The sequence below is a fragment of the Mus caroli genome, unplaced genomic scaffold (genome assembly GCF_978045245.1).
Source record: "Mus caroli unplaced genomic scaffold, Mus_caroli_1 scaffold_13, whole genome shotgun sequence".
In the NCBI taxonomy this organism is placed as follows: Eukaryota; Metazoa; Chordata; class Mammalia; order Rodentia; family Muridae; genus Mus; species Mus caroli.
The window spans coordinates 37105035-37130568 of NW_028227268.1; the positions used below are offsets into that span (position 1 = coordinate 37105035).

General features: G+C 41.6%; 1 protein-coding gene across 8 annotated transcripts in view; it reads right to left on the reverse strand.

Annotated features, from left to right (window-relative positions):
* Positions 1-25534, reverse strand: part of Bcas3 (BCAS3 microtubule associated cell migration factor) — a 481599-nt gene that overhangs the window by 411748 nt on the left and 44317 nt on the right. For all 8 annotated transcript variants that reach the window (XM_021178140.3, XM_021178141.3, XM_021178147.3 and 5 more), the window contains exon 8: positions 8416-8488. In XM_021178140.3, the coding sequence (XP_021033799.1) occupies positions 8416-8488 (73 nt within the window). The remainder of the gene's footprint in view (positions 1-8415; positions 8489-25534) is intronic.

Genomic DNA, 25534 nt, shown 5'->3' on the forward strand with positions numbered 1-25534 from the left:
AAGCCACTCTCCATCCAGCACATTCTGGTGATGGTTCTTCCTCACTGAGAAGACAACAGACTTCATGTGTGATTTTTTTAAAACTCCTCTGAAACTGCTGACTGTGAATGTTTTATATGATCCAGCCAAGTCTCCGAAAGCACTAAATATATACTACCGTATTATAGCAAGTGAGACCTACCTTTAAAAAATAAAGCCAAGGCTGAGACGATGGCTCAGAGTACTAGCTGCTCTCCTTGAGAATCAGGGTTCAGTTCCAAGCACCAGTATGGTGGCTCATAATCACCTTTAATTCCAACTCCAGGGGCTCCAAGGCCTCTTCTCACTTCCAGTTACCAGAAATGTATGTGGCACACACATATACATATGGGTAAACCTCTCACAGGCTAAAATAAAAATCTTAAATTTTTAAAAATAAATAAATAATAAAGTAAATATCTACTATATGATCGCTATCAAATATTCTGTCAGGAAATTTGAGCAAACTTATTAGGTGTGCTTATAATTTAAACTTTTGATCTTAATTTTTTTACTTTATCTACATTGATGTTCTGCCTCCATGCATGTCTCTGTAAGGGTATGAAATCCCCTGGCACTAGAATTGCGGACAGTTGTGAGCTGCCATGTGGGTGCAGGGATTTGAACCTTGATCCTTTGGAAGAGCAGCCAGTGCTCTTCCTGCTTCCTGTCCCCATAACTCTAGGTTCTGCTGGCTTAGAAGTTTTGGCTCCAGAGAGGGGAGTGCTCCTACCAGGAGCTACAACAAACATTCCATTGAACTGGAAGCTCAGACTTCCCCCTGGCCATTTTGGGCTTCTAATGCCCTTAAACCAACAGGCTAAAAAAGGAATAACAGTGTTAGGAGGGGTGATAGATCCAGATTACCATGGGGAAATTGGATTACCTCTTCACAATGGTGGTAAGCAAGATTATGTCTGGAGTGTAGGAGATCCCTTAGGGCGTCTCCTAGTACTACCATGTCCTGTGATTAAAGTCAATGGGAAACTACAGCAGCCTAATCCAAGCAGGATGACAAATGACACAGACCCATCAGGAATGAAGGTATGTGTCAATCCTCCAGGAAAAGAGCCAAGACCTGCTGAGGTGCTGGCTGAAGGTGAAGGAAATACAGAATGGGTAGTAGAGGAAGGTAGTTAAAAATACCAATTAAGGCCACGTAACCAGTTGCAGAAACGAGGATTATAAAGTAATATGAATGCCTCATTGTAAATTTACAAATGCGTTTGCGATTGTACGAGGGATAGTTTTATATATATATAACTGCTGAACCAGTGCTCCAGCCTCCATTCTAATTTATTTTTATTTTTCCCCCAGTTTATTCTATTTTAATACACATTGGTGTTTTGTAAGTAGGTAGGTAGGTATGTAGGCAGAAGGGTGTTAGAAACTGAAGTTACAGAGAATTGTGAGCTGCCCTGTGGGTCCTAGGAACTGAATCTGGGTCCGCTAGAAGAGCAGTCAGTGTTCTTAACCACTGAGACATCTCCTTAACCACTAAATTTATAATTTTAGACAAATAAAAACAATTGAGGTTGCAGTGTAGTGTAACAGTAATTCTCAGTTTACACTAACACACACTCTTGCCACAGACTAAGACCTGTCCACCGGGTATTGTAGAGCTATATTAAGCATAAGTCAAGTGTATAATGTACTAGCTCTCTGCCTTACCCTCTCATGGAAACTATAATTATTTCTTAAATGATAAAGAGAACTCAAGTCATGATAAACATTGTCTATATACATTTATGCTTTCTCGTTTATTAATAGAACTTTTCGAGATCTATAAAGACCATATCTTAGGGCATGAGAAAAAGTAATAGCACTGCCCTCTTCTTTTCTCAAGGTCTCCTGACTTCCACAGTTAGGATTACTGTGATCACATCTCCTGTAAGATGACTTGAAGGTCAAAGGCTACACCATCTTAGAAGTGTTTCACACTCAGTATTCATGAAGCAATATTGGCATAGACTTTACCAATCTATAATCTAAAATCAGAAATTGGTTTATTTAATTATTCATTAATTTACTAATATATAAGTTTTTTGTTTGTTGTTGTTTGTAGTGCTAAGGGTCAAATCTAGGGTTTTGCACATACTAGACAATCACTCTACAGCATAGCTATGAGCCCAAAACAAAATTCCAAAAATGTAAGCATCATATTGGTTCTTTTCTACTAAAATTGAATTTTCTTTATCATCTTATAACCTCTTCTCCTTCCTACCCCTTACCCAGACACACACCACCATAACAATACAAAAGACAGGACCCATAGTCTTTACTTTGCAAGCTAGCTACACTAAGCTAAATCCCTAGTCCTCACCCCTGTACTAGAATCTAGGTCTCAAAGCACCCATCAGTCTGCTGGCCAGTACCATCATCATACCTGCCATGCTAGTGCTTGGCATATGCTATACCAAAAATAAGTAAGCCCAGTCTTTGAAGGGTAAAAAGAGGCAGAAATCCAAGGGCAAAGAGCTAGGGGCAGAGTCCCTACAAGAGGCCTTTTCTGATTCTAGACAGACAGAAAAGTGGAGGAGCTAAGGTCTAGCAAAAAGCTCTTACCTATAAGCAGCAAAACTAGTGGAGTTCTCCTGTGTTGCCTGCAGAAGTAATACTATCTAATCTGTGATTCCATCAGACCTCACAAAAACAATTCAAGAAGAATTAAAAGTGGCAGGCATTATTTGTAAAGGGCACTTCGTGGCAAAAAAAAAGAAAAGTCACATTCCTGTTATAGCAAGGATCTCCAACCTCTAATGAATCTTTATTAAGATGACATAAAACACTGTGATGAAACTCAGGCAGTAAGATTACTGTGAATTCAAGGCCAGCCTGAGCTACAGAACTCAGCTCAGACCAATGTTAATTTGGAGCTGGAGAGATGGCTCCAGCTTTAAAGTATCGGGTGTTCTTCCAGAGGATCTGAGTTTGATGCTCAGCATGGCCAGAAGTCAGCTCCCAACCCCTGTTACTCTAACTACAGTCACTCTATTACCTCTCCTGGCTGCCAAGGGCACATACAGACAGAAGCATGCATATACATAAGCTGTGCACATCCAAAGAACCCCTCAAATCACAAGGTTTAGATTACTCATTCTATTTCTCTGAAGGGTCCTGAGAAGCCCGCCCCTTATCATCAAATTCACTCCTCAGTAAATTACCTCATCACAGAATACGGCACACTGCTCTCCCTCTAGGACATTCATTCTCTTATGACAAATGATACTGGCATCAATGAATTGGGTTAACAACAAATTCTTTAATCACCACATTGGCAATGTTTATAAGGAAAGGAAAATACTTTTTAAATTGGAAAAGAAGACAACGTTTCTTGAGAGCTCAGTTACACACACAGGTGAACCTGTGCGCACCCACCCATACCACACACACACACACACACACACCTTCATCTGGAAATTCCACGTCTCTATAAAAATCTGTAAAGCAAAAGCCACACACTCCACCCCAGGTTCACCTTCAGCTATCCTGTAAAGTTTTTTGTTTGTTTTTTCTTTTTATGCTACTCTGAATATAGTGCTGAGTAACTCTCCTGAGTTTATTTTCTTATAAATCCTTTTTTTTTTGATTTGTTGAATTGTTGCTCTTTTCCCTTTAAATTTTAAGTGCAGTTCATGTAATTTTTAGAAAATATTTAGATTAACTGTTATAAAATATTTGCAAGATTTAACATCTCAAAACACACAACCATGTTACTCTTGCTTTATCTTAAGGCCTGGCTTTCAGGGAACTGCCTCTGTATTTAAGTAACTGGTTGATCCATTAAGGAGTCAACAGAAACTTTGTCTAAACTCATGAGTCAGCCAAGGTTATGCCTTTGACAAAGCTCCACGGCCTCCTGCTTTTTCTGTTCCCCTAGACTGCTCTCAGCCCTGCACCCTTGTATGACTCTTCACCACAGTCGGGAAGCCTGCTCTAGTGACAGCCTTAAGCTGTGCCTCCATGGGCTCTGGACACTCACATGCCCAAAAGTTAGTAGTTTTCAGCAGTTTCAGTGCTTGGGCCTTGACCACCTGACACATAAAGCCAAGTGTCTCAGAGGAGAAGGGGCCTGGTAGAACCTTTTCACCAACCATCAGGAAAGGCTTAGCTGGGGACAGGAGAAGCTTCAGGTGTGAATCCCTCACAATCCCATTAGTACTGTTAGTTTGGCAGCTGCTCAGACTGCCTGATATCTCTGTTGATTTCCTCAGCAATCGATGTCTCACCTGTTGTGCAGATGGCTAGGCTCTACCTCACAGACTCTTAATCATTTTGAATTCATTCACTCTGGTTTGTCCACCTGTAATGCCATGACCCTCTACAGAGGTAACTCAATCTTCAGCATCTACCCCACACTCTTCAATCTGACGGCCTAGCTTCACGGCTCCTTTCCCAAGGCTTCTGCCACTAACCTACCTTCACCACCTCTCTCTTCTCTTAGCTACACCCCATGGCAATATTCTAGTTATTTGCATACACTGTGCTCTGGATTTTACATAACAGCTGCATGTCTGTGGACAAAGGGGTTGGGTTTTCATGCTTTTTACCTGGCATAGTGCAGCATACAAGTAACTCCCCAAAGCCTATCCCCTTTTTTTTTTTTTGATGTAATATCCATCTTTATTGTTAAAAGTTGTTGACACACTGGGCAGGTGAGATGGCATGACTTTGGTAATATTAATAAGTGCTTTTGGATTGTTCTCTTAAGTTGTAACCAACTATTCCTCCCCTTCAATTTTTTTCTTAGATATTAGATATTTTCTTTATTTACATTTCAAATGTTATCCCCTTTCCTAGTTTCCCCTCCAAAACCCCCTAACCCCTACCCCCTCCCCCTGCTCCCCAACCCACCCACTCCCATTCCCAGTCCTGGCCTTCCCCTATACTGGGGCATAGAACCTTCACAGGACCGAGGGTCTCTCCTTCTATTGATGAACAACTTGGCCATCCTCTGCTACATATATAGCTAGAGCCACATGTCCCACCATGTGTATTCTTTGATTTGTCGTTTAGTTCCAAGGAGCTCTGGGGGTACTGGTTAGTTCATATTGATGTTCCTCCTATGGGACTGCAAACCCCTTCAGCTCCTTGGGTACTTTCTCTAGCTCCCTCATTGGGGACCTTGTGCTCTGTCCAGTGGATGATTGTGAGCATCCACTTCTGTATTTGCCAGACACTGGCAAAGGCCCTCAGTAGACAGTTATATCAGGCTCCTGTCAGCAGGCTCTTGTTGGCATCTGCCATAGTGTCTGGGTTTGGTGGTTGTTTATGGGATGGATCCCCAAGTGGGGCAGTCTCTGGATGGTCATTCCTTCAGTCTCTGCTCCGAATACTGTCCCTGTAACTCCTTCCATGGGTATTTTGTTCCCCGTTCTAAGAAGGATTCTGAGCTTCTGGGTTAATATCCACTTATCAGTGAGTGCATATCATTTGTGTTCTTTTGTGATTGGGTTATCTCACTCAAGATGATATCCTCCAGATCCATCCATTTGTCTAAGAATTTCATAAACTCATTGTTTTTAATAGCTGAGTAGTACTCCATTGTGTAAAGGTACCACATTTTCTGTATCGATTCCTCTGTTAAGGGACATCTGGGTTCTTCTGACTACTATAAATAAGGCTGCTATGAACATAGTGGAGCATGTGTCCTTATATGTTGGAGCATCTTCTGGGTTTATGCCCAGGAGTGGTATTGCTGGGTCTTCTGGTAGAACTACGTCCAATTTTCTGAGGGACCACCAAACTTATTTCCAGAGTGGTTGTACCAGTTTGCAGTCCCACCAGCAATGGAGGAGTGTTCCTCTTTCTCCACATCCTCTCCAGCATCTGCTGTCACCCTGAGTTTTTGATCTAAAGAAGTTTAAACTTCTAGAAATGCACTAGTTCTCAACCTGACTAGATCTGGAATCAACTAAACAGCAAGCTGCTGGACACAACTGTGAGAGATTTTCTTAATCAGGTTACTTGAAGTGAGAAGACCCACCCAAAATGTGGGTGGCACCTTCCAGTGGCAGCACAAATTAATGGAGGTCAAAGAAAGAAAGAAAGGCTTTGCTGTTGCCTGCTTGCTGCTGCTCTCCCTGACTGTCCACCCTGTCAACGCTGTAGTTTCTGCCTGTGGTTCCAATTCCTTTTATAATGTCTCCAAACACATACCTATGGCCTCACCGGGTGTGCCCTGTGAATGGCTGACTGAAGATGAAGAAGACAAGAGCCTGGTTTACAGACCACCCTAAATACTTTGCAGGCAACACCCAGAAATGGAGAGGTGAAGCATTTACAGTTACTTCCTGGGACAACCCTGAAGGGCACTCACTGGTGCGCGGGTATCTTCACAGGAAAGAACTCTGGACTGTGCACATGGTGGTACGTTTTCCTTGGTTTGGCTGGATGGTCAGGACATGGAAGACCGATCCATGGAAACTGGTGAGAACAATGTCTAGGGAAGAGGTGGTGCAAAGATCATTGATGGGTAGAAGATGGAAAGATATTTGTGTTCCATATAAATTCTCATCAGAAGGCAAGTTAGCAGAGAGAGTCAACAATCCAGTAGACAAGACAACCCTTTCTTTGAGCAGACAGTCTCTCTCCAGCCATCCTTGCCACAGCCCAACAGGCCCATGAACAAAGGGAACTAATGGTGTGGAGGTGAAGACTGTGCATGAGCTCAACAACATAGATATCCAGTCACAAGGCTGACCCAACTATGGCTGCTGCTAAGTCTCCCAGCAGAGACCAAAACTAAGCCCATTCCTACACTACCATTCCTGGAGTGACCAACCAGCAACCTTGTGGCTGGCTAACTACACTGGACCACTTCCACCAAGGAAAAGGCAGCACTTTGTCCTTACTGGAATAGATGATCCAAACTGGGCTTATATCCCCTGAACAGAGGCACAGAGTAGGACATGAGACTTTCAGAGGAAGGAGTTTTAGCAAGATATGTACAAAGACTGCTTTCTCCAAAACTGGTCTCCTGTGGACTTACAGAATGCTTTATCCATCATCACAGAATTCTACACAGCAATTCATATTGTGCAAGCCAGTCTAACAAATGTCTTCCTAGTATACACTTACTTATTATCAGTACTACAGCTCTAGTGAACCCTAGCACATATTCCACAATGTCAACCATATTCATAAGTAATAATAATCAAGACTTCATTATATGGCTGGATATGATGGCTCAAGACTGTAATCCCAATCCAGGATGTTATCACAGGAAGCTTTTAGGAGCTACACAGTGAGTTCATAGCCAGCCTAAACTACAAACATGTCTTGAAAGGGAGAGGGACTGGAGAGATGTCTGTACTGACTGCTCTTCCAGAAGACCCAGGTTTGAGTCCCCAGCACCCATAAGTAACTACAGCTCTAGTTCCACGAGATCTGACACCATCTTCAAGCCTCCTCAGGCACCAGGTACAAAGTGGTACACAGACACACATGTAAGCAAAACACACATACACATAAAATAATTAAAATTTTTATCTGGACATAATTCCATGTCTAAAAATGTATGTCATTAGAAGAGCTTCCTTTTCCAAAGCCCATAAAGTGTACACCATTCACTGGAAGCACATGGCAGAAACTACCAGCTGCCTGTCTAATATTCATCAGACCATCTTCCTACCAACACAGGAACAAATACTTCTCAACTCTGCTTGCAAATGAGAGTCCCAAGTGAACACGTTGGGCATTTCAGGGATTATGAAAGAAAACAGCTTTGAACAAATGACAAAGTTATAGAGAAGGTAGGTCACTGGAGCATCCTGAGAAGACTGCACTAGCTCTAAGCTGTCTACCTACAGACTTCTCCCTAACTCTGTACAGCTCTGCAGCTTTACTAAACGTATTCCTAACTGGAATTATGCAGAGGGTTAAAGCTCAAGGAACACAATGGATAGTTAATTGAAAGAAAGAGTATGGCTCCCATTTAATACCTGCAAGAAGCATATAAACTCCTGAAAATAGCCCCCTCATTCACAGTAATCAACATGAACATGACAGCATTTGATTCACAGCTGGATGAGGTCAGCAAATCAGTCCTCTGAATGTGGGAAGAGGACGAACAGTACTCAAGGAATCATAAGGGATTAGAGAGAGAACCCAGCAATGCCTCTAGAGCAGCCTCAGGCACAAACCCCAGCAACAATACACTGCCAGAAATTAATAATATGATGAAATGCCATTGTTACTATTAACATTTGATAGTGACTTCTGCAGTAAAAGCATGCGTATTAATAATGAATGTACAACAATTGACCTCTTTTCTTGATGCTGACAATGTTTTACTCCGAGATAGCACTGTGATTTATCATCACATATGAAAAGAGGAAGGAAGGTAATCCATACATCACAGCTACATGTTTCAAGCTTCAACTTAAATATCCTTACCCTGAAGATCCAATGCTCTTACAAACACCAAGAAGAGGTCTTTTCTCAGCAAAGTTATCACACTTTTGAGCACCTGTTAGAAAGCATAAAACAAAATGTATGTTGAGAAACTCTTGAATATTTCCCATTATTTGAAAATATTTCCAATAGAGGATAAATTGGATGGGTGGAAGATCACTTGTCTGCAATGTACAGAATGTATATGTGTGTGTATATCTATACAGGTTTGTGTACATTTGTATACACACAACAGAAATGTATTCAGTATAACATTCAATCTACACATTTAGCTGTACAAAATGAAAAATATTTTAAACATTAAAAATAGTGGCAGGCATCTTATTGAAGAAGTTTTGTTTAACTGGCACCTGTTTCAATCTTACCAACACTGTGAGATCAGAAAAAAAAAAAAAAAAACCTTATCCTACAGTGATGACAAGCTCCTTAAGACTGGTGCACACTTTTGAGTCTAGAACTCAAGAGACAGAGGCGGGAGGATCTCAGAGTTTGAGGCCAGAGTTTTAGGATTGTCAGGGTCGCACAGAGAAACCTTTTTTCAACAAACCAAAAAGAAAAAAAGAAAGAAAACTGTGTTCACCAAGTAAGAAAGAAAACTATGTTCACCAAGTAAACTCTACATAAAATCACCTAAGAAATTAGACCAACCCTTGCTAGTTCAACCACACAAGAGAAATTCCTGATTTTAATGTAAGTCGCCTAAAGGACAGAAAGCTATGAGGACAGTCAGACTATCCTCTTCATATTTCCTGAAAAGAGGGAAACTCCACATGGCAGACTTTCTTTCCCTCACTTCACTGGGAGGAAAGAATGAAAGACAAGCAAACCTGAGTGAGTGCAGTTAAGTCAATTCTTGACTCCACAGAGGCCAACAGAACTGTCAGCTTAGCCACTTTTTGTCTCTACTTTCCTGGGGAGATGCCAACACTCATGCAAAACTCTGTCACACACCATGTGCAAGTTTCTCTACCATGCCTGTCTCTCACACCATCCTAATCTGCAGTCACCAACTATGTGAGGTCAGGAGGTCAGAAGAGAAACTTTTTGCTCCTTCACAATATAGTTGCTAAATTTTAAGGTGTTGGTATGTTTGTATTAGGTATGTATGTGTGTATTTTGGATGCAAGGTCTTTCACTGTATAGCTTGGGCTGGCCTAGAATTTGCTTTGTAGACCAGCCTAGCAGGCCTTGAGCTCAAAGAAATCTGCCTGCCTCTGTCTACTGAGTGCCACTGACCTGGTCAAGATTTTTTAGATCAAAAATAAATAAATAAAACCATCCAGAATGATCTCATAGGAGAGAAATTGATAGTGATTCAAACAAATGGATCATCACCTGATCCATCTTATAGATTATTCCTAAAACTTTGGATAAAAGTCTGTTTGCTGGGCAAGAACTGACATCCTGAGTTAAATCCCCAGAACCCACAAAAGGAGAGAACAAATTCCCACGAGTTGTCCTCTGACCTCCATATGTACTTCCAAGGGACATATATGCACCCCTCCTTCCTCTTCCTCTCTCACATACACACACATACACACACACACACACGTACACAGTGTCATAAACACAATCATACAAATAATATATAAAATAAATCTCTTAAATAATTTCCACTTAAAATGTAATTATAGTCCTATGAAATTATGTTCATCAAACACAAGATTTAAATTTTGATAGATTTATCAAATTTAATTAATCAAAATTATAAATTCAAAAAGTATTGAATGCACAAATATTGCCCCTGCAATTTTATCCTACGGGTACACTCAGAGATGAGAGAGAACTCACATACATGATTACTTACTCCAGCAATGTTTAAAATAGTGAAGGAAGAAAGAGTCAAATGTGCAGGGAAATGTCCATGCCCCACAGCTGCAGACAAGCCGTGCTGAATGTAAACACTGGCAAGGCAGCAGCTAGAATGGGGAAGAGGGAACACACAACAGTGGGAAGATGCAAACCCACACAGCATCTATGCTGATGTCCACACTTCCCGAGGCACATAAAAGTCATAGTCACTGTTGACAGGAGAGGCAACGGAAATTAGAACATGGGAAGTGGAAAGAAACAGTTTCTGCCTTCTGGTTTTTAGCCCGTTTGATACATAAATTTACTATAAAATGTCTGTGTTCACTTTAAACAAGAAGCCAAGAAGTGGGAGTGGGTGGGTAGGGGAGCAGGGTGGAGGGAGGGTATAGGGAACTTTCGGGATAGCATTTGAAATGTATATAAAGAAAATATATTTTAAAAAAACAAAAAACAAACAAACAAACAAAAACAAGAAGCCAAACGCCAGGAGACAAGCTAGTGTTTGTTTTAAATAGGAACACAAGCTGGGGGGAAGAAAACATGCACTTAAGTTATTCTCTCTAAAAATTCTAGAAAAGCAATTACTAAATAGAGTTTTAAAATATGTAATAACCCCAACAAATTTTACAAAAGATGAGTACTGGCGAATTTAGCAGCCCTAGGTAACAGCTGAAGGCCTCAGTGGTGGAAAAACACCCAGAGACTAAAGAGACTTTATCTACAGGGCTATAAAAGGCACAGTAAGTGATTGTACCAGGTACACTTGGGACTGGCTGTGAAGGAACCCATCTAAATAAAATAAAAAGGGCTGGCTTGCCATCGGCTACTTGAGAGACTCTCAGATGGCAAAACCTTTACTTCCAGACAACTTAACTCACCCTCCCCATTCCCAACTGACTGAAAGGCAGCTCTCCAGAGAGCTGAGCCCAAAGCTCCAGGTGAGCAAGGATTAAATGACAGCATTAATGCTTAATATTGAACCCGCCTTTCCCATGCCTGGGACTCCTCCATCTCTGAGCTTCCCAAACACCGTGTCAGATCTTTATCATGCGTGTCTCCTCTGGGAAACAGAACAGCCCCAGGCCGAAGGACAGACTGAAGAGCACTATCCACCTGAAGACTCCAGGAAACAAGCTCCACAGGGCGATGAAGGTGAGGCTTCAGAGCTGGTAGTCAACTGTGAGTTTGGCGAGGACAACTATATACAGCCAAGGCTCTACAGTAGTTTAAAAAAGTATCTCAAAAGGGAGAATTATATCATCTTTACTGATTTCCAGGAAATGGGCAGATAGTGATGACAAGAAAAACTGAAATGGATGCAGAAGCCTTGAAGGGAGCTCTGGGAGAGCAGAAGCTCAGCCAAGCAGTGCCTACCCAGAGGCTGAAGGCCCGAAGTTCCATTCCTAGTACTGTGGAAACCAAGCTTGGCAGCTCATGGCTGTAGACCTAGCACTCTGGACGTAGAGGCAGGAGGATTGGATCAAGGTCATCCTCAGCTACAAAATAAAAACAGGAAAGGAGAGGAATGAAGGGAGCATGTAGGGAGGAGAGGAGGCAGAGGGGGGAGAAGAAATTTCTGAGAAATTTCAAACGGTAGATATTATTTTTAAACTTGAAAAAATGCACCAGAGATATACTGAAGAAAACTTTTCAGAATACTATAAACTATGCACAAGAAATCTTCAAAGTCTGAGTTCAAAGACTCAACGTGGAAGTGGAACCAAAAAGAAAAACCAAAAGTCAGGTGTGCTAGGCACCTCTCAGGCTCAGCACAGGGAAGGCTGAGGCAGGAGGAACGCAGCAAATTAAGGGCCTGACTCTGTCTCCAAAGCTAAAAAGGAACAAACAAAAAAGAATATTTGTTCAAGATCCAAACATTACATGGTACTCCAAAATACATGGTTTTTGTTACTATATAAAAAAATTTTAAATAAAATGTCTGTTCAAACATATTTTAGAATGGATTATTTCTGCTTCTGCTACAAATCGGATTTAACAATTAATAATCTGACTTTTAAATCCAAGCATGAGTTGAAATTTAACTGATCCAAAGCCTACACTATTTCTATACAAAATTAATTACAATTGAAGTCCATCTACACAGAGCCAATCCTTCACTCCTTCAACACTGGATCTACTTCCTGGTCTTTCCGGTTTGCAGCTGTCATTTCAATAGAGGAAACATCAGGTTTAAATAGTACAACACTGGCAAAACTGGCTTGCTGATTCTCTCTTCTAAGATGCAACTGAAGAACTCCTCTGGTGTCTACTGGCCACAGTGTAGCAGGTTTAACCACAACACTTCCCTAAGATTTATGCTCTTTGCCCTATAGGAGGAACAACAATATGAACTAACCATTACCCCCAGAGCTCATGTCTCTATCTGCATATATAGCAAAGAATGTCCTAGTTAGCCATCAATGGGAGGCTCTTGGTCTTGGGAAGATTCTATGCCCCAGTATAAGGGAATGCCAGGGCCAGGAAATGGGTGTGGGTGGGTTGGGGAGCAGGGAGAAGGGGGAAGGTATAGGGGATTTTCAGAGAGGAAACTAAGAAAGGGGATAGCATTTGAAATGTAAATTTAAAAAAAAAGAATGGCTATGAAAATATATTTTTTTTTAATTTATGCTCTTTTTGAACAGTCAGAAGCCAAATTTGTAAGACTCAGAAGAGAAGTTTACCTCGGGCACAGTGCCCACCAGGTGCCCACTACAAAAGTTAATGCGAGCTAAAATAACTGGACCACAAGTTACAAAGATCACAAAATATCTAAATGCATTGGAGGCAAAACCCTCTACAAACTGTAGAAGTGCAAGCATATAAATTCTACACACTCAGAAACAGTGCAGTATTCACTTGGGGATTGTTGTTGTTGTTGTTGTTGTGTTGTTGTTGTATGGGTATAAATAGCAGCCTGCACTCTTCCTAAAGCCTAATGGAGCCATCGCCCTCCGGTAATGTAATCCTCTAAATTGGAGCGGATTAACTTTTTATATATAAATTCTGTGTGTATTTGCATGCACAATGGAGAGAATGACGTGACACACACCTGCTCCACAGCACTTGACAGAATGTACGATGATTGAAATGAAATGCGGCTCACTAAATCCATCAAATACAAGAACTACCGCAATCCTGTTGCAAAGTCCTTTTGTTAAACTCCTTTTATTCTAAATCCTTTTAATTCTGTTCTATAACACTAAAACATTTATAAAAAGCTTAAAATCCTAATAAATCACACAATTAAAGTAATGAAAGTGGGCCTGCACACCAAGTCACCAACTCCTCCACCACTCAACAAAATTCAAAACAGTTTGCTTGTCAGAAAATGTTAACTAATATCCCCCATCACGAATACCACTGTAAACTCATTTAAACCAAAGAGCTTAAGCTCATAAATCAGCCTTGAGATTTCAAGACATCAACTAGAAACAGCTTCTACCTTAGTCTGAAAGCAGATCCAGAGGCAAATAAAACCCCAACTGGTGATGAAATATTACGCCTCTCCCTTTTGATATTGAAGATGATGCCCTGCATATAAAGACTTTATACAACAGTATGTCCTCGCTAATAAATTTTTACTGTGAAAATCTTTTCCAGAAGTATTTCTTTGAACAACTAAATTCATTTAAACCATTCAGCTAAAACATCTTAAAACCTCCCTACCTCCTCTCTTAAAGACAGGGTTTCATGTTGTCCAGGCTGTCTTCAACCTCAACTCCATAGCTGACAGTGATGCTGGAACACGAATCCTCTTGCCCTCACCTCCCACACTCTGAGGGCTCTTTTAATTTTAGCTGAAAATTCATTCTCTTTATAACAGACATCACTGACTTGTCCTTGTAGTTCTCACAGAGTGCCTCACTGGGAGCATTTCGGACATGGACAGGATGTCCAACTTAAGGTGACTACTGTCAAAAAATTTCATGTCAGTTTGGAGGCTCTCAAGATTTTTACATGGCACAATTTCTATTTCTTACCAGATTTTCCATAAATAATCTCCAGCATAAATTGGATAATCCTCTTATTTCTTTTTGTCTTATCTAAACAGGAAGCTGATGAGTGAGCAACTTTTTTCAACAGAGAGAAGAGGGATGACACATGGAGGAAAAGGACCCGGTGGCTCCATGGATCAGGACCAGGCACAGGAGAGCCTTCCACTATGCAACCTAAAAATGATCACAAAACCTCCTTGGCATTGCCCTCAATACTCGAAACACACGCACAGACTTTAGCCTCCCAGTGAACTCCAACACCGTACTAAAGCAGACACAGACTTCTAAGTCTAAGGCTGAAGTGAGGGTCTCACGTGCTGTTGCTCATGTCCCCCTCAGTCCCTAAGCATCACTCTAGCCCAAAACATCATCTGTTTGAACACAGCATGTTGTCCTTTAACCCACCCAGTATTTCACACTGACAACCAGACCTTCCTCCACAGGCGAAGGAACTTGTTACAAATTCAAAGCCACCAAATCCACCCACTGTTCTATGGAGGACTTAGCTGATCGTGAGAAGGTTAAAGAGTTTCTGCACATTGTTGTACAATAACCACCATATCTGACCCTGAACAGCTCAGCTCTGGCCTCTGACTACTGAGAAAAACAGGGAAGATGAAGAGGAAAATGTATGTCAAACTGCTCTACTAGCACTGTAAGCCACGTCACTGACAAAGGCTAATTACTCAACTCATTACTGCTCTTGTACAAGGGAATGACCACCAATATACTACAGAGGCTCACTATGATTGTTGAAAGAGGACACATGCCGGGAGTGAAGGGTGGGACTGTGTGATGCCAGCCCTGCTCCTGCTCTGACCAGCACCGTGATCCTTTGATGCCTATCCACTACTCACTCTGCACACACTGGGCTTTCCCAGGCTCTCCTGCTTCACAGTGCAGCCCTTTCTACTCTCTACTCAACAACACTCTAACTTATGTCCTACACATCTTGGCCAAAACATCCCCGAGTCAGAGAGGCCTCCCTGTCTCCCATCTTTCACCACATTCTATCTCTGAACCTCAATTTATTTCTTCATGGCACCTGTACGTCATTACATTGTTTATCTACTTCTCTGTGCAGCACACCCATGTCACAATATTCACACCTAAAAAAAAACCCATGTTCAAGCACATCCCAAGGGGTAAGGGCATCATAACCATTCAGTGGAAAACCACTTGGTAATAGAAAGGAAAACTGTCTAAATAGGAAAAGCAGTTTCCTCTAATATGAAAGATATCAGAAAACAAAAGAAAGCAAACACTGGAGAAGAGTTGGGTGGGAAAAGCAAACAACTGAGAAAGATCTGGGTTGTTGTAAATTCTGTCTTCACAGAGATATGGACTACAAAGGGGACACCTGCTGTGGTGGTTTGAACATGCTTAACCTAGGGAGTGGCGCTGTTGGAAGGTGTGGCCTTGTTCCTAGAAGTGTGTCACTGTGGGATTGGGCTTTGAGACCCTCCTCCTAGATGCCTGAAAGACAGCAGTCTTCTCCTGTTTGACTTTGGAACAAGATGTAGAACTGTCAGCAACTCCAGTGCCATGCCTGCCTGGACACTCCCATGTTTGATAATAATGGGCAGAACCTCTGAACCTGTAAGCTACCCCTAATTAAATGCTGTCATCTGTAAGAGTTGCCTTGGTCATGGTGTCTCTTCACAGCAATGGGAACCCTAAGACACCTGTCAAAATTCAGACTGAAGCCAGGCATGGTGGCTTACAAGGGCCAGCTTATGTTCCCCTCCTCAAAACAAGCTTGAAACACACAAAGCTTTGTGTCTGCATGCTACAAAGTACAGTTAAAGTAAGCAGGTAAGAAATGCCCTCAGTAGTCGGGGACTCTAACAGCAGGTGAATATGCTAACAGAGCTGAGCACTCTGCCAGCAGGAGCTGTGCCAGAACAAAGGCTAGGAAGCCTGAAGCTCTAGCAAGAGAAACGAGAGCATCTATGAAGTGGACAGAGCACAAAACATGACCAGAGTCACATTCAGGTAAAGGGGAAAAATGATTTAACATGCTCTGTAAAGTACACTATTAAAAACACCAGACTATGAGAAAACACGTGCAGAAAACACAGCAGACATAGGACCAGTGATCAAAACACACAGGAACTGGAGTCTGGGAATTACTGTTTAGTTGGCTGGTTTGGTGTTTTCTTTGTTTTGGGTTTTTTCTGGGTTTTGGAAGTAACAGTCTTGCACATACCTTCTACTACAAGGCTAAGCCCCTAGAATCAACACTTTAAATCAACAACAACAAAAAAATACGCTATTTAAAAATGGGCAAAAGACCTGAAAAGTCCACAACTTTGACCCCAGCACTTAGGAAACAGGAGGAGAGGGAACTATAGGCCATCCAAGGCTACATAGCAAGATCTTCAAAGCAAGGCTTCATGTCATTGTGGAACTGCCTATCACAACTGTAAGGTGCCCAACACAGCTCTTTCAGGGGACAACACTGACAGCAGCAGGTGGGCAGGACATGCAGCAACAACACTCTCATTCATTACCATACAACTAAAAAGATGGAAGACAGTGTGACAGTTCCTTCAAAACTAAACATGCTCTACCACACGATGACCACAGCTTCCTGGATACTTACGTAGAAGTTTGAATGCCCATGGGAGTTTTATTTACTTCTAACAGACATACTGAGCTAAACATGGATGAAACCAGCATGTCCTCCTGTAGGTGAATGGATAAACCACCCTTGCTTGTGGTAAAATATTATTCAGAACTGAAAGGAAAGGAATGAGCTATCAAATATGAAGCAAATTTAACTACATTTCACTCTGTGAAAGAAGCCGAGAAGAAAGCCAGTGTACTGACCGAGTCCTGCCACGTGACATTCAGAGAAAGGCAAGGCAAGAACTTATAAACACAAGGAAGAAAAACTAGTCAAGTACTTTGATTTCTTTAGAGATTTATGTTTACTAAAGTGTATGTGTTTACTGTACCCCATGTGTGAGAAAAGAGCCTCCACAATGGGAGTCTTCATGTATCCCAAATGCTCTCAAGGCTGGGACAGAAAAATCACAAATTCAAGACTTACTGGAGTACAGAAGCAGCTCAACTCTGAACTGGGCATAAAGCTCAAAGGTATAGATAGCACTCACCCAGATCACAAAGCCAGAAAGAACTCAACGGCATTGAGTAAAGAAACACTGCTGGAAATTAACAAGATTTGCAATATAGTTTATCAATATCTAATAAAACCAAGCATATGCTTACACATCCCAGAAATCACACTTGTAAATAAAGACCCATGAGAAATCAATACATACATCACACAGTACTAAGGGCAGTTTAACATAACCACTAAACTGGAAATAACCAAAATACTATGGCAAGTACAACACAGCCAAACAGTGGGAAGGAATTCCCAAAACTGAAATGGGAGTTATAATCTAACCCAGGACTAGGGAGATGGCTCAGTCAGTAATAGTGCTTGCTTGTACTTCAAGAAGGAGGATGAGCGGTTACTAAGTCATGGCTGTGTCTGCAGGTAATACCAGCATGTGCAGGGTTGGGAGAACAGCCAAGACAAGTGACTCCTGGGAACTCAGTAACCAGTCAGCCTAACTGAACATGCAGCTTCTGGTTCAGTGACAAACCCTATCTTTAAAGGAGTAAGCTGAAGCAAGACGAGAAAAACACCGAACGACCTTCTCCAGGCCAGCGTGGCAATGTGCAAGCACACATCACAACTATTAAAATTAAGGTTTCTGAATAGTATGACACAGATGACTCTCAAAAGCATGACACAAAATTTAGACAAGCATGATAACGTACACCTGCCATCTTTTGACTTGAAAAGCTGAGGCAACAGGGAACAAAGAACAACAGGGAAAGGAAAGAAGGCAGCAGAAGTGGAGGAGAAGCGAGGGGAAGGAAAAGAAGAGGAAAGGAGGAGACATGACTCAGCCGCTGGTAACTCATAGCAGAACTTTGGTTAGTCCCGAAATGAGACTCTATGGTAGAGTGCTTTACTAGAACCTGAAGCCAGACAAAAAACTACTAAACAAAACCAAGTAGAAACCCATTCAATGACCAGGTAATGGGCCAAAGAACAGACTGTGTGAATATACCACAGTCTACCAACTGATAAATACTTGGATAATTTCCATATTCGTATAATGTTGCTATGAAACTCATGTATACATTCTTGAATGGACATATATTTTCAATCTTATATGGACATTATTACATTTCATTTCTTGGTTGTATACCTAGGAACAGAATTGCTGGGTTCATGTGGTAACTCTATATATAACATTTTAAGGAACTTCAAACTAGTTTTCAACATAACTACACTAATGATACATTCCCAAGGACCATGATTGAAGGTTCCAATTTTTCCACATCCTTCCCACATGTGTTTTATTCTGCTGTGTGTTGTAACTGTCCTAGGGCATTCCAGGTTGACAGTGGGGCTCTCTGAAATCATGACAGGCCTGCATGCTGAATGTGGTAGCAGTGACATAACTACAGCTACTTGTTTGCTCATCAAACAATGCTCCTCAAATTCATTAATTTTGAGGTAAATAAGTTTTATTTCAATAAAGGTAAATTTTACTTATCTTATACAAGCTATTACTTAGCAAATGTCGAGTTTCAGGATTCATGCCAAGGAATATGTCATAAATACAGATTTTAGGCACAATGAGATGTCCATGAAGAGCCAGTCTCAGTGAGAGCATTTAACCCGTGACAGTCATCTGTTTATCTGGGTCACTATCATTAAGCCCACAGTAAGTTCACAGCCACTCCTTATACCTGTTTTCCTAAACCTGGACTGAGATATCACATGTTGTGAGTTCATTTCAAGCCACAAAAAAACAATCAAACATTTCTTCTAAAGACTTATTAAAAACATACAAAACTCACTGCTGTATTTGTTACAATTAAATGCAGTAATGGAAGAAAATGGGCTCTCTGCGTGTCCCCGTGTCCTTTTTTTTTTTTTAAGATTTATTTATTTATTTTAAGTATATGAGTACACTGTAGTTGTGAGCCTTCATGTGGTTGTTGGGAACTGAACTCGGGACCTCTGCTTGCTCCAGTCAACCCTGCTCGCTCCAGCCCAAAGATTTATTATTATACATAAGTACACTGTAGCTAACTTCAGACACACCAAAAGAGGGCATCAGATCTCATTACTGGTGGTTATGAGCCACCATGTGGTTGCTGGGATTTGAACTCAGGACCTTCAGAAGGGCAGTCAGTGCTCTTACCCTCTGTCATCTTGCCAGCCTGTCCCCATGTCTGTTATGTTCACATCCCTCCAAATGTGACAGAGACACTGAAGGTATTTTATATCTTCACAGTGAAAAATAAATACAGACTAAGATAAAAAGACACAATTCTCTACATGGAGGCCCAGTTAGCCTGTAACTTGCTAAGTAGACTAAGCAGGACTTGAATTCAGAGGTCCACCAGGATCAGTATACCAACTGCTAAGATCAAGATACTACTATATCTGGCCTCAAAGTAAAACCACACTAATAGGTAAGTACACAGTTCTTAGAGCCTAGAAACACCTTGATTTGATAAAAATATATCCTGACATTAAAACCAAACTAATGAGGATGCTGACATGGAGGTAACGTGCAAATGCAGCTTTCAACCAGAAAAGCATTCACACAGGTCACTAAGTTAGAATCCTCTTCTAGATCCCTTCTGGGGGGGGGGGGGGGCGGGGGCATTTACACAGCATTTACATGCGTTGTACCATACATCAAAGCACATACCACGCCCCACCAAAAACAGAATTGGCAGACATCGAGGATGAACAGAGCCACCTAAAGCATAGGCTTGGAAAACAGATCATCCTAAATTACTCCAATCAGCATGGCTTCCATGCTAAAGAGGAGGTATTAGAAACAAACACACACCACCCATGGATACAGAGAAGTAAATAGAGCAGAAAACAGGAGGGAAGCCCCAAATCTCAGAGTTCAGCCATTTAAAATGTCAATAAGCCCGTTCCTCTTCTGTGTAACATAGTGCTGATAACTGTGAGCAAATGGCAGCTGGCCTACTGCTGGAGGTGCGTGCGTGTGTCTGTGTGTGTGTCTGTGTGTGTGTGTGTGTGTGTGTGTGTGTGTGTGTGTGTGTGTTTGCATGCACTCATGTCTTTAACCACATTTGTTTAACCACAGCCATAAAAATGTTACATCAAAAATATCACACCAGCATTTCTTTAGAATTTAGTCATAAATTCTGACTTCATACAGCTGAACAAATCAAATGATTCTCCTTTGAACATGACAAAAACCAGATTTAACTTATAACTAATACAGCTGTATGTATATGGAAGTTTGTGAGATCAGAAAACTACAGTAAGGAAAAAGTTAAAAACAATGAGCTGTATGAAAGATGAAATGTAACAGTTTTTAGAAACAATGAAAAAATTCTAGGTTTTAAAAGAGTTTTAAAACTCAGCATGCACGTTGGTGTACGTGTACACACACTCAAGCCACACATATAAAGAACATAAAGCAGGTCTGTGGTTAGGAACATGAATTAGTTTTACATATGCATGAATGGTAGGGGAAATGCAGCCACTTTACACATGTTCTGCTCGGGCTCTGAACACCCATCTCCTCCCCCAGATAACTCACTGAGTCACTGTTTTAATTTTTGTTTTTTCTTTTTTGTTTGGTGTGTGTGTGTGTGTGTGTGTGTGTGTATACTTATGTGTGTACATGTACTTGTATAGAGTTCTTGTAGAACCCAGAAGGCACGAGATCCCTAGAGCTGGCATTTGTGATCCTAAATACTGGAACCTCCGCAAGATCAGCACAGCCCTCAACCCCTGAGCCACTGCTTCAGCACCATCACTTTCTCTCTTTCTTTTCCTTCCTTCTTTCCTTCCTCAAAATAGTAACAGTAAGCTAGCCAATAGGGATCCTAGGAACTAAATCGAGGTCCTCTGCAAGGTCAGCAGATGCTGTCAAACACGAAACCATCTCTCCAGCCCCCGATTTTGTTTTCTGAGATAGGGTCTCAAGTAGCCCAGGGCTGCCTCATATTCACCATACAGCCACTACAGAGCCTCCATGATGGTTACTATCGACTGTCAACCTGAAAGGATCATAATCACCTAGCAAACAGGCCTGTGGGTGGGCCAGTGAGGGGCTACCTAGGTTAGCCTTGAAGCATATCTGCCATGGAACATGGAGAGCAGGTTAATGGAGGCAGGAAGACCTACTCTGAATGCAGTTAGCAATATCCTGTTTGCTGGGACCCCAGACAGCACAGAAAGGAAAGGAATAGCTGAGCAATAGCATGGTGCTCTGCTTCCTGCAGATGCAATGTGCTGTCTGCTTCAAGCTCCTCCTTCACTACTCTGGGAATTCCAACCTTCAACCACAGCCAAAAGGAATGTTTTCTTGAAGTTTGTTTTTTCAGGTATTTTATTAAGCAGTAAGGAAAGTCACTATAAGAAATAGTGTCTCCAGGGCTGGAGACATGCATGGCTCAGTGTTTAAGAGCACTGGCTGCTCTTCCAGAGGTCCTGAGTTCAATTCTCAGCAAGTAAATGGTGGCTCACAACCATCTCTAATGATTCGATGTCCTCTTCTGGTGTGTCTGAGACAGCTACAGTGTATTCACATACAAAAAAATAATAATAATAAATTTTTTAAAAAGAATGAGAGAGTGCCTCTACCTCCTGTTTCTCCTGCCTTCACCTCCCAATGCTGAGGAAAGTTATCAACACCACTAAAAGTTGAATTTATATCCAGACAGGGGCTCAACATGTAGCCCACGCTGTGCTCAACCTCTACAGCCAACACAACTAGCAACTCACCTGCCTCAGCCTCCAAAGTGCTGGGATAACAGATGTTAGTCACCAAGCTCAGATTAAAGAAATTATCATAAACTCAAACACAATAACCACATAAAAATCATCACTTATATTAAAATACACAGGATGCATTCAACTGTACAAGTGAGTTTCCAAAACTAAACTCACTACTTAGATTAATACAAAAAATTGAATTGTTACGTCTCAAGACAAATGTTCAAGGAATATCAGCATCAAGTTTCCTTTTTGTATTATTATTACCTTTATGTGAACCTTAAGAGTCTTTTTAATCATTTTAAATTAGCATGTAAGATCTTAAATCATTAAAGTATTTTTTGTTTGTTTGTTTTTTAGATTTCTCTGTGTATCCCTGGCTGTCCTGGAACCCACTCTGTAGACCCAGCTGGCCTCCAATCTGCCTGCCTTTGCCCTCCAAGTACTGCTTTAAAGGTGAGCACCACTACCACCCAGCGTCATTAAAACATTTTCAAACAGATGATGTTTTAGCAGTTTCTTCTTCCCCCTTACTTCCCACCTACTTCAAATTTTTATTGATATAAAAACTGATTGATTGGTTATAGCTTTTTACATTTCTTTGACAGATGATCTCATGCACCCAGGCTGGCATACAACTTTCTAGAGAACTGAAGATCACTCTGAACTCCCTACACTTCCTGAATGCTGGGATTACAAGTATGTAAACCGTATCTGGTTTTGCAGGACCTAGGGCCCCACACATGCTGGACAAACTCACCACCAACAGACTACACTACAGTCTTGTTTTATAAGACCTTCAATTGAAAAAGATTCTAATGATTTAGATTCACTAAGAATGTACTGAGGGGCTGGATAGTAGCTCAGTGAAGAGCACTGACTGCTTTGTCCAGAGGAGCCTGGTTTGATTCCCAGCACCAACAAGTTAGCTCAAAACTGTCTATAACTACAGTTCCAGGGGATTCAACCCTTTCACACAGACATTTATACAGGCAAACAACAATGCACAGAAAAACAAATTATTAAAAACTATTAGTTTAAAAAAATGTGATAGCCACATGTGGTGGCGCACACCTTTAATCCCAGCACTCGGGAGGCAGAGGCAGGCAGATTTCTGAGTTCCAGGCCAGCCTGGTCTACAAAGTGAGTTCCAGGACAGCCAGAGCTACACAGAGAAACCCTGTCTCGAAAAAAAAAAAAAAAAAAAAAGTATTGCTAGGTGGTAGTGATGCACTCCAGAGGCAGAGACAGATGGATCTCTGAGTTCAAGGCCAACTTGATCTACAGAGTATGTTTTAGGACAGCCAGAGCTGCACAGAGAAACCTTGTCTTTCTTGAAACGAGAGAGAGAGAGAGAGAGAGAGAGAGAGAGAGAGAGAGAGAGAGAGAGAGAGAGAGAGAGAGAGAATGAGAAGAGAGAGAGTGAGAGAGAGAGAGAATGAGAGAATGAGAGAGAGAGAGAGAGAGAGAGAGAGAGAGAGAGAATGAGAGAGAGAGAGAGAGGAGGAGGAGGGGAGGGGGAGGGAAGGGGAGAGGGAGGGGGAGGGGGAAGGGGGAGGGGAAGGGAAGGAGAAGGGGAGACAAGGCAAGGCACTGGAGCACAGGAGCCAGGAGAAATGCTCAGTGGCTGAGAGTGCTTGCTGCTCCTTCAAAGGGCAGCTCCAAGCACCCACATCAGTCAGACTGCCCACAGCTCCAGGAAATCTGACAACATCTTCTGGCATTTGTAAATACTTACACACGCATGGATATGCATATGTTTACACATAGACATAGCACACATAAACATAAACAATAAGTCATTCAAAGAATATACTGAAACCCTGATAATGTCCAAATAAGCAGAGAACCATACTGTACCAGCACAGAGAGATACCCACCTACTGCACCATTACATCACCATAGTGCTGATCATACACATCACACATCACCCCCCCCACAATAGCACCACAGTGCTGACCATTAGCTGTTACACCCTTACACCACCAGTGCTGATCTCCTACAGGATAAAACCACATTCAACTTGCTCAGATTCTTTTTTGTTTTTGTTTTTAACCAGAGGGCAGATTTACCAAAAAAATTAGGCCTTAACTTCCAAGAGCACAGCATATAACAATATTCAACAAATATTCATTAGGACTTCATAACAAGCACTCTAATGAAGCACAGAGTGTATTCAGGCTGGCAAGATGACTCAATGGACAAAGCATTTACCACACAAAACAACTCGAGGACCTGGACCCTGTAAAAAGAGAAAACCAACTCCGACCTCTCCATCTATGCTATGGCACATACATCATATGCATGTTCACATACACACACGATACAATGACAAGTCTACAAGTGTACACTGAAGAGCAGCAGCACGGTGAGAACACACACTTCACAGAGTGCGGGGTCAGGAGGGTCAGTGGAGGAACGTCACCAGGTCTAGTGACTATACCTGTAAGGCTGAAGCAAGAAGAGGCAGCCTGGGCTGCAGAGATGAGACTCTGATCAGCATCCTGAATTCAATCCCAAAGGACAGAAAGTAGTCTCTACAAAGTTTTCCATTAACCTTCACACACACATTAGGGCAGACATACCCACACATTCACATACACACACACACACACACACACACACACACACACACCTGAGCACGGCTGAGCATACCTTTCATCCTATCATTCAGGAAACAGAGGCAGGCAGGCAAATCTCCAAGTTAAGAGGACAGTCTGGTCTACATACCAAGTTGTAGGACAGCCAGAGCTACAAAGTTAGAAATTGTAACAAAGGGGCTGGAGAGATAGCTCAGTGGTTAAGAGCACTGACTGCTCTTCCAGAGGTCCTGAGTTCAATTCCCATCAACCACATGGTAGCTCATACAACCATCTGTAATAGGATCTGATGCCCTCTTCTGGAGACAGCTACAGTGTTTACTCATATAAATAAAATAAATAAATCTTTTAAAAAAAAATGGGCTGGAGAGATGGCTCAGCAATTAAGAGCACTGACTACTCTTCCAAAGGTCCTGAGTTCAAATCCCAGCAACCACACAGTTGAGATCTGACGGCCTCTTCTGGTGTGTCTGAAGACAGCTACAGTGTACTTAGATATAATAATAAATAAATCTTCAGGCTGGTCAGAGCGAGTAGGGCTAACTGGAACAAGCAACCTTCAGTCCTAGCAACCACATGATGGCTCACAACCATCAGTACAGCTACAGTGTACCCATATACATTAAGTAAATAAATCTTAGAAAGAAAGAAAGAAAGAAAGAAAGAAAGAAAGAAAGAAAGAAAGAAAGAAAGAAAGGAAGAAAGGAAGGAAGGAAGAAAGAAAAAAGTAAATTGTAACAAAAAACAAAAAGATGCAGACTAGCTGACTGGATTTTAAAAGTCCATGTCAGCAGAAAGGAATTGCTCGGGGTGTCAAGGATCTGAGTCAATGGGAGAGTGCTTGCCTAAAAAGCACAAGGCCCTGAGTGTCAGTCTTTAGTCCTGGA